The sequence below is a fragment of the Myotis brandtii genome, unplaced genomic scaffold (genome assembly GCF_000412655.1).
Source record: "Myotis brandtii unplaced genomic scaffold, ASM41265v1 scaffold2073, whole genome shotgun sequence".
NCBI lineage: Eukaryota > Metazoa > Chordata > Mammalia > Chiroptera > Vespertilionidae > Myotis > Myotis brandtii.
Genome location: NW_005357744.1, coordinates 20,356 through 35,519, shown reverse-complemented (window position 1 = coordinate 35,519; position 15,164 = coordinate 20,356). Strand labels below are relative to the sequence as shown.

Sequence of the window (15,164 nt, the reverse complement as noted above, 5' to 3'; positions counted from 1 at the left end):
CAGCAAATAAGATTCAGTTATTCAGTTATTCAGTTCAGCCTTTCTCCTCCAACTCCATCAGCATCTTTAAGTCGTTTGATCTCCAAGGTAAATGCTGTACATTAAACTTAATAAAACAAGTTTATTGCACTACATTCTATTGTTCAGTATTGTGTTTTTATACAATATTCGTTATTTTTAAGTAAATTTTTTCTTATTTAAAAACATTTAACAAAACAATTGCGGTGTTTTTTGGGTGTCCAGAACGAATTAATGGCATTTCAATTCATTGTAATGGTGAAAATTGATTTGACATACGAGTAATTTGAGTTACGAGCTCCGTCATGGAACGAATTAAACTCGTAAGTCAAAGCCCCACTGTACTCTCCAGGACCACCCATGTGTCATAAAAGGTAAGATTTCCTTTTTTAAAAAATTCTTTTTTTTATTGCTTAAAGTATTACAAAGAGTATTACATATGTCTCCTTCCCCCCGCCCCTTGACAATCCCCAAGCCTCCCCTACCCCCCAGTGTCTTATGTCCATTGGTTATGCTTATATGCATGCATACAAGTCCTTCGGTTGATCTCTTACTGCCCCCTTCTGCCCCCAACCCTCCCCAGACTTCTGGCTGTAGTTTGACTGTATCTGTTTTTGTTCATCAGTTTATAATGGTCCTTATTATCCATAAATGAGTGAGATCATGTGGTATTTTTCTTTCATTGACTGACTTATTTCACTTAGCATAATGCTCTCCAGATTTCCTTTTTTATGGCCAAAGAATATTCCATTTTGTTAATGTACCACAGCTTTTTCATCTACTCTGCTGTTTCCAGATCTTGGCTATTATAACTAATGCTGCAATAAACATAGGGGTGCATATATTCTTTTGAACCAGTGTTTTGTATTTCTTGGGATATATTCCTAGAAGTGAAATTGCTGGTCATAAGCCAGTTCCATTTTTAATTTTTTGAGAAAACTCCATACTGTTTTCTACAGTGGGAATGCAATACCAGTCTGCATTCCCACCAATAATGCATGAGGGTTCCATTTTCTCCACATTCTTCCAGCAGTTATTGTTTGTTGATTTATTGATGATAGCCATTCTGACAGGTGGTAGGTGATATCTCGTGTTTTTAATTTACATCTCTTTGATGATAAATGACATTGAGCATTTTTTCATATGTCTATTTTCTGCCCAATTTTTAATCATATTTGTTTTGCTCTTGAGTTGTATGAATTCTTTATATGTTTTATCTGATATATACTTTGCAAATATTTCCTCCCACAATAGTTGGTTCCTTTTTCAATTTTTTGGTGGTTTCCTTGGCTGTGTAGTAGCTGTAGTATATGGTATAAGATAGTGCTTCAGTTTCATTCTTTCACATGTTGCTGTCTAGTTTTCCTAGCACCATTTATTGAAAAGACTACTCCTCATTGCATATCTTTGGTTTCTTCATCATATATTAAATGACCATAAGCAGATGGGTTTATTTTGGGGAACTCTATTCTGTTCCACTAATCTATATATCTTTTTTAATGCTAGTGCCATACTGTTTTGATTACTATAGCTTTGTATTATAGTTTGAAATCAGGAAGCATGATGCCTCCAACTTTTTGTCTTTTTTATTGCTTTTTCTCAAAAGCATTTCCTAGCCCTGGATGTTGTGGCTCAATTGATTGAGTTTTGTCACATGCACTGAACGGTGGCCAATTTGATGCCCAGTCAGAGCACATACCCAGGTTGTGGTTTCAATCCCTGGTAGAGTGATTGATCTTTCTCTCTCGCATCGATGTTTCTCTCTCTCTCTCTCCTTCTCCCTGCCTCTCTTTCTAAAATCAATGAAAACATATTAAAAAAAAGATTGCCTTGCCTATTTGGGGTCTTTTGTGGCTTTATACTAATTCTAGGATTGCTTGTTCTACTTCTGTAAAAAATTCCATTGTGATAGGGACTGAATTGTACCTATAGAAATTACCTCAATGTCCAAAAAGAGAAAAATAGTAAAAAATTATGATATGTAATACATGAGAGTGAATATTATGCAGTTAACTTAAAAACATTTATTAGGAATGTCATGGCCTGGTAAGCAGTAAAAATGGCTTTAACTAGGTAAAATAGACACAGTCAAGAAAAATGATGGTGGTATGCTTCTGAGTGAAACACTTAGTGGTTGGATTTCTTTCCCTTTTTTTTCAAACCAGAGGACATTTATTCCAGCATAGGAAATATAGTCAATAATATTGTAATAACTATGTATGGTGCCAGGTAGGTACTGGAATTATTGTGGGGGGGCACTTTGTAAAGTATATGATTGTCTAACCACAATGCCGTACACCTGAAATTAATATAAAATCATACTCAATGTAAACTATAACTGAAAAAAATTAAAGAACTGTGAATAAGCATATAGAAGCCAATGTTGAACCAATTTACTTATCTCTTTCTAAAGGCTATTCTGCCCCGCAGTCTTCATGGAAGTTACTTTCAGCGGTTCTGGGGATCATCTGCTTGGGACTTCTTGTGTCTGTTGGAATCTTAACTACAAAGAGTAAGTCTCTATGAGAGAAAAGAAGTCAGCTTGCTCACTGCTCATGGAAAGGAATCTCGTTGTGGTCTTTTATTTTCTAAAGTAATATTCTCAGCACCATTTTGTTTTTTGTTGTTATTGTCTCTGTACTAGAGGTGATTTTAAGAACTACATCAAATTACTATGTCTTTACCTTGAACTTTCATCACTTTGTCCTTTCATTCATATGATTCCATCCACCTGAAATAGCAACTCCTCTTTTTTTGCTGCTTGTTAACCTATTTCTCTTAAACTTACGCCAGAACTACTTTTTCTGAGAAATCTCACACAGGTTTTATTATCAGAATCAATTTCTCTATAATCTGTGATCTCACTGATATTATGCTAATTTTCCCATCAGACTTGTATTATTATTATTAGATTTGTCTGTGTATACCCTTCAATATATTGTCTTTTAGATATCTTTGTTAGTGAAATTTTACTATTTGTAGTCACATAACAAATAAAGTGCTTATGCAATAGCACATTTATCTTCCACACTGATATTTGTGATTTTGTCTTCAGAAGCAGAGCCATGGTCAGGAAATCTCACCTCCAGTCAGGAAACAGACCAGATGGAATTGATTTCAGGAAATTCAGGGATTCCCCCACTGCCAACAAAAGTTCAAGGTAATTAGGAACTAGGTCACCTTTCCTGAGTTAGAAAATGAAAATATCTCTGTTTACTTATATGCATATATAATTATTAAGTATTTTAAAATATTACACACATATCATGTAGTGTTAGATACCCAGAAACATATTTGCTAAAAATCCACTTAAATTTGGAAGTTGTCAATAATGCTTAATAGTAATAATTGTCCTATTAAATTACCGTGACATAAATCATATCAGCATTATGCACATTAGTTAACAGAGCAGCAGTTTTAAATGGGTGAATATAATTGATCATATAATTTATGTATTGCTTCCTAACTTATTTTTCACAACTTAAACACCCATATTCTACATATAAATATACTAACAGGAGGCATTTAGACTGACTGTAATTTTTCTTTAGGTTGGAAATGTCACCCTTGTGAGGACAACTGGCATCAACATGGGGAAAACTGCTACTCTTTTTCTCCACAACCAAATTCTTGGATAAATTGTGAAGTTTACTGTACTACTCGGTCTTCAAGTTTTCTTAAACTAAATACTGAAAAAGAAATGGTAAAAACAAGTATACGTTTCTCAACTTTTATTAAGTTTCTCCAGGAGGTGTTTCTTGGGCTTTAGGCTTTGTCTGTTCTGATATCCCTGTTTCAGCACAGGGAAAGGCACATGATACACACCAGATTATGCTGTTCTCTTTTCTTGAAACTCTTCCTCAGGACCTCGTTTAAAGCCCCTAAGCCAGCGGTTCTCAACCTGGGGGTCGCAACCCCTTTGGCGTCGAACGACCCTTTCACAGGGGTCTCCTAAAACCAACTGCATATCAGATATTTACATTATGATTCATAACAGTAACAACATTACAGTTATGAAGTAGCAACGAAAATAATTTTATGGTTGGGTCACAACATGAGGAAATGTATTTAAAGGGCCAGAAGGTTGAGAACCACTTCCCTAAGCCATATATTCATGCAAGTTTTATTCACCTCTGAACTCTTGCCTATCTCTACAGCCTCCTAGATACCAATAACTTTTTATCATTTCCACTTCCTTACCCACTTATTTTAACACTAGAGGCCCAGTGCACCAATTTGTGCATGGGTGAGATCTGGCTGGCCAGCCCCACCCACTAATGGGGTGGAAGGGGCATCAGGGGTGGCTGGCTGGGCAGAGGGGCCACTGGAAGTTGGCCAGCTGGCCCACCCACTGATCAGGCCAGTTCACTGGCCACACTGGGCCTCATAGCAACTGGTCGTTCAGGTTGTTATGGTGTTCTGTTCACTGGCTTTTTACATATATACTAGTAGATACTCCACTTATGTACTTATTAAAGTTTAATTCAATCTTCTCACAATTTTACTGTCCTCTTCTCAACCCCTTTGTAACCTCACCCTAATAAGTGCCTATTTACTTTTATGGTTTATCCTAAAATGTCTACAGTATTAAACTTTTTATTTTGATCACCTGGTCCTAAAGGAGTTCCTGTTAAATCCTCTCGTTTTATCCGGTACTTTTCCTTTTGTAGCAATGGCTTACTTAATTGGTTTGCATCTTTCTTAAATTCCCAAGTATCAAGTCTATTTACTGCCTTTCAATTCTCAATATGCAGCACAATGTTCACAGTACTATGAGGACTCCATAATAGTTGTTTGATGAATGAATAAATTATTGGTTATTAGAGAGTTGTCAAAAAATCCCAAGAGCATTTTTTACTATAGTTATTGTTTCAGATAAAAAATGAACATGTTTAATAAAGTAAATAAAAGTTTTAATTTCTATATGTATTGACAAGCAACCAAAGGTATCAGATTTATTTATTTCCTGTTCTCATTCTTTCCAGGATTTTGTACAAAATTTTTCAATGAAGCAATGTCATATTGGGTCAGAAAAGTTTTGGATCAGTTTATATTACAACAGCAGTGAACGGAAATGGGCTTGGCAAGATGGCTCAGCTTTTACCTTGGACAAGTAAGTATCTTCCTATTAGTCTATTTTTAAATATATGTCTATTGTTTTCAGAGAGGAAGGGAGAGGGACAGAGAGAAACATCAATGATGAGAGAGACTCCTTGATTGGCTGCCTCCTGCTTGCCCCACACTGGAGATTGAGCCAGCAATCCTGGTATGTGCCCTGACCGGGAATCGAACCTTTACCTCAACCACCAAGCCACACCAGCTGTGCTGTTCTGGCTGTTTTGAAACACCAGTCCCAGAACAGCAATATTACCTAATTATCTAGTGTGCATATAATTAGATGTTAAATTCCACGATGTGAAGTTTTCTATTAAACCTTAACTGATTACCCCAATTCACATAGAACTCTTAATATATTTGACCTTTAGAAATGAATAACAAAGATGTTTAGTATGGTGGCTAATGATTTACACTCCAATAGAAACCAGCTGATTTTCTAGGTATTGACTTAATTTTTATTTCTCTGAGCCATAATAACTTACTACATAATGTACAAAGACACTTATGAGAGGACTATGAAGGAAAAACTATGTTCAAAATAATATTGAAATGTGATTTTCTCATTCAGTTTCATTTTTTCATGAGAAACATTATAACATAATATATCAAAGAAGATTAAACACTGAACAAATATAAAAATTCACTTGTCAATTATGCTAGACAATTGAAGATTTGTAAAATATAAAAATACTAGTGGCCTGGTACATGAAATTAGTGCATGGGTCGGGGGGTGTCCCTCAGCCCGGCCTGCACCCTCTCCAATCTGGGACCCCTCGGGGGATGTCCAACTGCTGGTTTAGTGGGATTGGGCCTAAACTGGCAGTCGGACATCCCTCACAATCCTAGACTGCTGGCTCCCAACCACTCACCTTTCTGCCAGCCTGATTGCCTCTAACCACTCTGCCTACCAACCTGCTTGCCTCCAACTGCCCTCCCCACTGGCCTTCTCACCCCCAACTTCCCCTGCTGCCAGTCTGAGCACCCCCAACTGCCCTCTCCTGCTGGGCCCCCCTGCTGGCCTGCTCATTGCCAATGGGGCTCCCCTGCCAGCCTGTTTGCCCCCAACTACCCCGCCTCGTGGCCTGATCACCCCGAAATGCCCCCAACTGCCGACATGCTCACCCACAACTGCCCCCCTGCTGGCCTGCTCACCCCAACTGCCCCCCTTGCCAGCCTAATGGCCCCAAATGCCCTCTCCAAACAGTCTCATGTTCCCCAACTGCCCTTCCCTGCCAGTTTCATGGCCCTTCACTGCTCCCCTCTTGCTGGCCTGATTGTCCCCAACTGCCCTTCCCCACTGGCCTGATTGACCACAACTGGGCCCCCCTGCCAGCCAGCTCACCCCCAACTTCTCCCCTGCTGGCCTGATCACCCCCAAATGCCCCCCTCCCCGCTGGCCTAATTGCCCCCAACTGCCTCCCCCTCCCCGCTGGCCTAATTGCCCCCAACTGGCCTCCCCACTGGCCTTCTTGCTTCCAATTGTCCCCCCTGCTGGCCTGCTCGCCCCCTACTGCTCCCCCTGATGACCTTCTCACCCCCAGCTTCCCTCCACCACAGGCCTAATCACCCCCAAATGTCCCACCTGCCAGCCTGCTCGTCCCCAACTTCCTTCCCTACCAGGCTGATCGCCCTCAACTGCCCTCCCCTGCTGGCCTGACCTCCTTTGCCTCAGCCCTGCCACCATGGTTTTGTCTGGAAGGTTTCTCAGAAGGTTTCCCGGTCTAATTAGCATATTACCCTTTAATTAGTATAGATGACAATGTTGGAACTATTTGGGGAGGGAATATAATTATTTTTATATTAACACAAAATGTATATGTATTTAGTATTGTTACATGTGAGTGAATCTTTTTTACTATAATAGAATTAATTCTTAATATGACAAATTTTGATAGATATATCTCAAATAACAAAATTTCTTTGGGTCTCTGGAATGATTTTTAATAGTTGAAAGGAGTCCGGACACAAAATTTGAAAACTGCTCTTATAGCACCAATTTTCTTATTAAAATGCTAATGTATAGGAAGTACTCAATTCATCCTACCATGTTATTAAGATAAATATAAAAGATTCTATTTTGTCAAGCACATGGGGATAATAATCAGGACTAAAAAAAATTTTAGCATCCCTCTTTCATTTACTTGTTTTTTAAATCCTCACCGAGGAGAGAGAGAGGGAGAGAGAGAGAGAGAGAAGAGATATATCGATCAGCTGCCTCTGACCAGGAGTGAAACCTGCACAGTTTGGTGTCAGGGACAACACTCTAACCAACTGAGCAACACTGACCTGGGTTCATTTACTGTGAATGAAACAAATGCTCTCTCACCAAGGATAGAAGCTTTTTTCTTCATTAAGCAAGCACTTGCTTGTTGTCACTTTTTTTATTAGATTCCAGATCTCTGAAAATTTTGAGTCAGGTGTAGTCAGCTTTATCATTGCATTAATGGACCAGTGTTTTGGAGTTCCTTACTCTGCCATTTTCCTTCCTTAAGAGTTGAATGGAACACATATTATTTATTATTTACATATGAATAAATCTGCCAAAGAAATGTATGTTCCTTTATATTTCAATTAATGCATAGTAACCTTTAAGAATAGACTTGATCTATGAAATAAATTTTAGTAAAAATAGAAATTCTTTTCTTTTCTAGGCTCCAGTTAACAAAACCTGACATTGCCTCTAATCATTGCATATATATGAAAAATGGTCAGTTATTTGATGGTAATTGTAAAGACCCTAGTTATTGTATATGTAAGAAGAGAACATATGGAGATTAAATCACTCAAATGCGGGATATAAAACCAAAAGCAACAAATGAACAAACCTAAAAACAAACAAAATCACATAGATGTAGACAACAGTATGGTGGCTACCAGAAGGAAAGGGGGTGGAGGGTAGTAAAGGGCAAAGAGGGTCAAATATGTGATGGAAGAAGATTTGACTTTGGGTGGTGGGCACATAATACAATGTATTGATGATGTATCATAGAATTGTACACTTGAAACCTACATAATTGTATTACTCTATGTCACCCCAATAAATTTAATTAACAAAAAGAGAAAGAGGAGGAAACATTGAAACTTTTCCAGGATTATTTTTAACTTTAAGAAATACTTCAAAAATAGAAAATTTAATAAACCCACATATACCCTTCATCCAGCTTTAAGTGTATTTAATTTTCAAATGTATTGTGTTTGAAAGTTTTAAAAGCCTTATTAGCTTAATATTTGTGAATATTTAATAAAATCATAGTTTAAAATTTAGTTCTACCATAAGTATTATTAACACTTTATTAAACTTAAAAATGAATTTATTCATCACTCAATAATTTAAAAATAAATGAAACATTGTGACAGAAGATAAGTATTTAATTGTTAGTTTTTATTTGCTGCGAGTATAAGGTTTGTGGCATGTTAGATGAAAAAATATATAATAAATATTGGTGGCATTTTCTTCTGGGAGTTTTCTTCATGAAGAAAGTCAGAGAATGGCGTTTTTATTTTGAAATCCTTTATATTTTATAAATAAACTCTTCACACAATCCTCTGCATGCAGATGTATGTGTTTGGAGTTAAACAGTTCTCTGTGTAACCTTGAAAACTTGAACCGTAAACTGCACAGTAAATTGTCAACTATTGTTATTCTAGATTAGAGAGAAAAACAAATTACATGTGTGATTACATTAATGCAGAAAAAAAATTAAATACTATTTATATATAGGTACTGAAATAATATAATTATAGCAGATTTAAGGAACATGCCTGGCCTTTTTATTTATAGATAAGAGAAATCTAGCCAACTCAGATAATAAAAGTAAAAATTGCATTCTATTATAAATTAGGTGCTACTATTTTTATATACTAGAAATTAGTCAATGTAGAAAGTCTGGAATCTCTTTATATGTGTACCCATCCTATATAATAAAAGCCTAATATACTAAGTGTCTGGTTGTCCAGTCAGCCATTCAACCAATCAAAGCGTAATATGCTAACGATATGCTAAGCCACTCAACCGCTAGCTATGACGTGCACTGACCACTAGGGGGCAGATGCTCTAACCGGTAGGTTAGCTTGCTGCTGGGGTCAGGCTGATCGGGACTGAGCAAGATGGGCCAGACACACCCTGGAGTCCTCCTGCAGTCTCTCCCCAGCTGGCCAACCTCCTGCTTCCCTCCCTGACCCTGATTGTGCACCAGTGGGGTACCTCGGCCTGACCTGCACGCTCTTGTAATCCGGAATCCTTTGGGGGATGTTGCAGAGCCAGTTTCAGCCCTAGCCCACATGCCAGGCTGAGAAACTTCTCTGGTACACAAATTTGTGCACTGAGCCTCTAGTGTGAAATAAAAGTTTTAACATGTTTTTAAAGAAATATATGGTTAGAAATAAATTCAGAATTTCTTGTCATGTTTTGTGAAAAATGTACAATATTCTTCAGATATATGCAATTTTACTTTTAAAAATTTAATTTTTTTAATTTAAAAATTATAAATTTTTTATTATAAAATCCTCCAGTATATACACACATACATAAGGGTGTGTGTGTGTGTGTGTGTGTGTGTGGTTAGGCATAATTATACATGTATATCCATTTCACTCAAGGATTTAGAGTATTTTGTAGTTATATAATTAAGGTAATAAATTCTGATTTGTTTTCTGCCAGGAACAGGTAGGAGGAAAGAATGACTATTCTACTTTCATATGAAATTGACACCAATAAAGGACTGTGGCCTGATTATATATATACATATTATAAAGGAAGAGATCATTATTTCTGTCTACACAGAAACAACTAGCCACTATAAGAGAAAAAAAATAAGATATATTTGGTAACAGCTATTAGTTGGTCTCAATCTATACACATTAGAAACTCATTCTTTATAATCTAACTCTTTCATGTGTTTCTTTAATTTCTGTATTTGTTTTCCTATGCCATTCTCATCACATTTTGGAGAGAATATGGATTACATGGACTTTACTTATTCATTCATAATTATATTCTAACTAAAGTGTGAAGCTTTTAAAGGAGTTATGGTCTATTCATCTCTGTATTTATCTCTGCGTATGCCTCAACCACTCGCCTGCCTGCCTGATCGCCCCTAAGCACTCTGCCTGTGTGCCTGTTCATCCCTAACCAATCTGCCTGCCTGCCTGATTGCCCCTAACCTCTCTGCCTGCCTGTCTGATCATACCTAACCACTCGGCCTGCCTGATTATCCCTGACCCCTCTGCCTGCCTGCTTGATCACCCCTGACCACTCTGCATGCCTGCCTGATCACGCCTAAACACTTGCCTGCCTAACTGATCGCCCCTATCCATTTGCCAGCCTGCTTGCTCACCCCTCACTGCCTCTTCATGCATGATGCCCCTAACTGCTCCACTGTCTGCCTGTTGCCCCTCACCACTCTGCCTGCCTGCCCGATCACCCCTAACTTCCTCTGCCTGCCTGCTTGCCTGATGCCCCTAACTGCTCCACTGTCTGCCTGATCCTCCCTAACTGCCTCTGCCTCAGCCCCTGCCCCCTCAGCTTAGTCCAGAAGGATGCCCAGGATGACGTCTGGAAGGTTGTATGCCCCTCACCACTCTGCCTGCCTGCCTGATCACCCCTAACTTCCTCTGCCTGCCTGCTTGCCTGATGCCCCTAACTGCTCCCCTGTCTGCCTGATCTTCCCTAACCGCCTCTGCCTCGCCCCAGCCCCCTCGGCTTAGTCCAGAAGGATGCCCAGGATGATGTCTGGAAGGTTGTTCAGCTCTCCAGTTTAATTAGCATATTACACTTTTATTACTATAGGTAGGCATAACCCATGGACACAGAAAATAATGTGATGAAGGCCCAGGTGGGGTGGGGGCATGGTGGAGAAAGGAAAAGGGTGAGAAAATGGGGGACATCTGTAATAGAGTCAACCTTAAAAAAAAGATAGACCAGAGTCTGATCCATAAAAACCAATATCAATAATTGTAAGTAGATTCAAGTCACAAAGTATGTTTGTTGATCAAAATGGAATTAGACATTAATAACAAATATCTCTGGGAAATTCTCAAATGTTATAAACTAACACTTGAAAATTTCATGCATTAGAGAACAATGTAAAAGGGAATTTAGAAACTATTTTGGAATGAATAAAAATGAAAATAAATAGTTTATAAATGTGGAATGATACCAAATAATCTCAAATATTAATAGCATGAATGCTTTGATTAGAAAAGAGGAAAAGTTTCCTATCCATATATTAGTTTTTGTGATAAGAAACTAGAGAAAGAAAATTTAACACCGAGTGAGAAGATAATAAAAATCAGAGCAGAAATTAATTAAATAAAAAAAATTGAAACATGAATGTTAAATAAGCACTGAAAAGATGTTCAATATCATTAGTCATGAAGACAATGCAAATTCAAACCACAATGAAATACCACTATACACATTAGAATGGATAAAATTTAAGAAACTGATCATAAAAAGTATTGACCAAGATGTTGAGCAACTCCTAAGTCTCACACACTGCTAGTGGGATTGCAAAATTGCACAAGCCTTTTGAATAATAATCTGGCAGTCCCTTAAATAGTTAAACATATATTTATTATAAGGTTCATCTGTTTCTCTCCTAGGTATTTATGTAAGAGAAAAAGGAGAGTCTCTGCTCATACAAAGTCTTGCACACATATGTTCATAGCAAGTAGCTTGCACAGTATTTAGCACATGGCTAACAGTTAATTTTACTCATTTTTATGGGTATTGGCTGCTTCCCAATGTACTAAATCTAGGCCCTAAGTTTGGACTGACTCAATTAGCGTATGGGATGTCCTGGCATTTTGTCAAGGAAAATGTGGTAGTTCAGTCATCACAGGAATAGCTTAGAGGCAAATCCACAACTAGAGACCTATAGGTACAGACTTACTGATCAGGAGAGAGAATGGAGCCATCTTCCCACTGCCAGGTTTCATTTGTGGAATTCTTTTTTAGTCCCATCCAATGGTAGGCCTTTAGCAATTTAAAGATATCCTATTTGAAATCACAAATAAAGTCAGTTCTCAGAATTGTATTAAATACAAGGCTATAATCATTTAATCATTTTCCCCACAGTTGAGGAAACTGCATTCAGTCCGCTTTCAGAATTCCAACTTCAACAACACATATATAATAGCTGCAATTTTTGTGATTTTTTATTTTTAATACAGAAGAATATGGAGTTGATGTGTCAGAGCCTTGTGCCTCTATTATATTTCAGGTTCATATTCCAGAGAGTTGCCACATATGGTAGGACTCAATAGGCAGATGAATTAAAACAATACTTCACCTGGTCCTCTTGGCTGTATATCTTCAGGAGACTAGAATTTTGAGACACGCAGGAAGCTTGGCTCTGAAACCAGTTCTTGCTCTCATTAAAAAATTTGTAGCAGTTGTTTCCGTAACATAGCCAGTTTTTAGGACATGGGCCACAGTAACTTTCTAGAAAGGGAGAATATGTTATTAATTCTGCACATGTCTGAACATTATATCAGATTTTTTTTCGAGGCAGGGTAAATACTTTTTTTATTCTAACTCTAAAATTCCAAATATTAGACCATTATGGTCATACCCACTGACAGACCTCTACATATGTATAGATAGATATGCCAAAACTATGTTTCCTACTTCTTACAATTACTCCTTCATTGTAAAAAATAAAATTTAAAAAGCAATAGTGAATTGCATACAAGAATTCATTTTCTTTTTTAAAAAAATATATTTTATTGATTTTTTTACAAAGAGGAAGGGAGAGGGAGAGAGAGGTAGAGACATCAATGATAGAGAAACATTGATCAGCTGCCTCCTGCACAACTCCTACTGGAGATATGCCCGCAACCAAGGTACATGCCCTTGACCGGAATCGAACCTGGGACCTTTCAGTCTGCAGGCTGACGCTCTATCCCCTGAGCTGAGCCGGTTTGGGCTACATTTTCTTTTTATTACAGTTATTAGGATGAGATTGGTTAATAAGATTATATAGGTCTCAAGTGTAGATTTCTATAATACATGATCTGTCTTATAAACGTTCCTGTCAGCAGCATTGGATATATGCCTAAACCCCTGTATACACAGATACATGCAATTTGTGCTTCCAAATATTAGAAAACTTTCTCTTACCGTTCAAGGAAATTGGCACTGCTTGGTTGAATAATGCTGTTAAAATAATCATAATTATTAGAAAGTAATATGTTGTGATATAGTTCAAGCAAAAATAGCATACAGGTTTCAAGTATCAAAAGCATCCTCTGCACACTGCCTCATGAGCCCATTGTCCTAGGCTAAGTCTCTTTCAGTCCCCATTTCCCCCACCCTTTGCCCACTTACACCTACCCCCACCCTCTTTCCCTTTGGCAGTCATCACACTGTTGTCTTTGACTTTGTGTTATACATATATATGTCCATATATTTTGCTCAATCCCCTCATTTTCTTTCTTCTAATCCTTCTACTCCTCTCCCCTCTGATAGCTGTCAGTCTGTTCCATATATCCATGTCTCTGTTTCTATTTTGTTTTGTTTTTTCAGATAATTCTCACCCAATGATATTTTACCCCATTGATTTTAAAAGAGAGTTGAAGGGAGAGACAGAGAGAAACATCGAAGTGACAGAGACACATCGATTGGTTGCCTCCCACATGTGCCCCAACCATGGCCAGCAATCAAGCCTGCAACCTAGGTACATGCCCTTGACCAGAATCAAACCTGGGATCATTCAGTCAGCAGGTCGATGCTCAATCCACTGAGCCAAACCCAGAAGGGCTCTGTTTCTATTTTATTCTTCAGTGTATTTTGTTCATTAGATTCCACATATAAGTGAGATCATATGGTATTTGTCTTTTTCTGACTGGCTTATTTCACTTAGCATAATACTCTCCAGGAACACACATGTGTCATAACAGGTAAGATTTCCTGTTTTTATGGACAAAGAATATTCCATTGTGTTAATGTACCACAGCTTTTTCATCCACTCTGCTGATGGGCACTTGTGCTGTTTCCAGATCTTGGCTATTGTAAATAATGCTGCAATAAACATAGGGGTGCATATACTCTTTTGAACCAGTGTTTTGTGTTTCTTGGGATATATTCCCAGAAGTGGAATTGCAGGTCATGAGCCAGTTCCATTTTTAAGTTTTTGAGGAAAGTCCATAGTGGCTGCACCAGTCTGCATTCCCACCAACAATGCATAAGGGTTCCATTTTCTCCACATTCTCCCAGCACTTATTGTTTGTTGATTTATTGATGATAGCCATTCTGACAGGTGGGAGGTGATATCTCATTGTGAGTTTAATTTACATATCTTTGATGATAAGTGACATTGAGCATTTTTTCATATGTCAATTTTCTGCCCAATTTTTAATCATATTTGTTTTACTCTTGAGTTGTGTGAATCCATTGATTGCCTCCACATGCTCTTGAACAGAGCCAGGAGCCTGAAACCGAGGTATGTGCCCTTAACCAGGAGTAAATTCAGGACCCTTCAGTCCACAGGCCAACTGTCTATCCACTGAGCCAAACCTACTAGGGCAGTAATTGGCTTTTTATTTCTTGTTAATCTTTTCTCAAATTTTCTAATTGAATAAAATTATTGCATATAACTTTTAAACATTTTATTTTAAAAAGAGAATAGATATTTCATTCTTGCATTTATATTAAAATGAATATCAAGACCATTAACTCAAGAATAGTTTTACAACATGAATTGGCAGCCAGATAAGGCCTGTAGACATGTCTTTGGAGTTTCACTATGAAACACTCAAAAACAAAACAGAAACAGATTCCTAGATACAGAGAAGAGGCTGAATGTTGCCAGAGAGGAGGGTGTTAAGGAACTGGATGAAAAAGGTGAAGGGATTGGTCCTTATATAATAGTTTTGGGGAAGTAAAATACAGCATAGGAAATATAGTTAATAATATTGTAATAACTATGTATGGTGTCAGGTAGGTACAGAAATTATTAGGGATTGGGGCCGGGGGCACTTTGTAAAATATATGATTGTCTAACCACTGTGCCGTACACTTGAAATAA

At 37.8% G+C, this 15,164-nt stretch overlaps 2 protein-coding genes across 2 annotated transcripts in view; one reads left to right on the top strand and one right to left on the bottom strand.

The window, feature by feature from the left end:
* Positions 1-7,926, top strand: part of LOC106725970 (natural killer cells antigen CD94-like) — a 13,572-nt gene extending 5,646 nt beyond the window's left edge. The window contains exons 3-7 of the mRNA XM_014539016.1: positions 2,432-2,530; positions 3,074-3,178; positions 3,570-3,721; positions 5,004-5,131; positions 7,788-7,926. Of these exons, the coding sequence (XP_014394502.1) occupies positions 2,432-2,530; positions 3,074-3,178; positions 3,570-3,721; positions 5,004-5,131; positions 7,788-7,914 (611 nt within the window). The 3' untranslated portion in view covers positions 7,915-7,926. The remainder of the gene's footprint in view (positions 1-2,431; positions 2,531-3,073; positions 3,179-3,569; positions 3,722-5,003; positions 5,132-7,787) is intronic.
* A 606-nt stretch (positions 7,927-8,532) lies between these two features.
* On the bottom strand, positions 8,533-13,319 carry LOC102241947 (NKG2-D type II integral membrane protein-like; the record flags this gene model as incomplete). Its single annotated transcript, XM_005865442.2, has 7 exons — positions 8,533-8,750; positions 9,163-9,167; positions 10,208-10,222; positions 11,021-11,038; positions 12,030-12,133; positions 12,429-12,580; positions 13,259-13,319. Coding segments are annotated over 7 exons (435 nt in total), but the record flags the coding sequence as incomplete, so codon positions are not given.
* Positions 13,320-15,164: the final 1,845 nt, after the last annotated feature.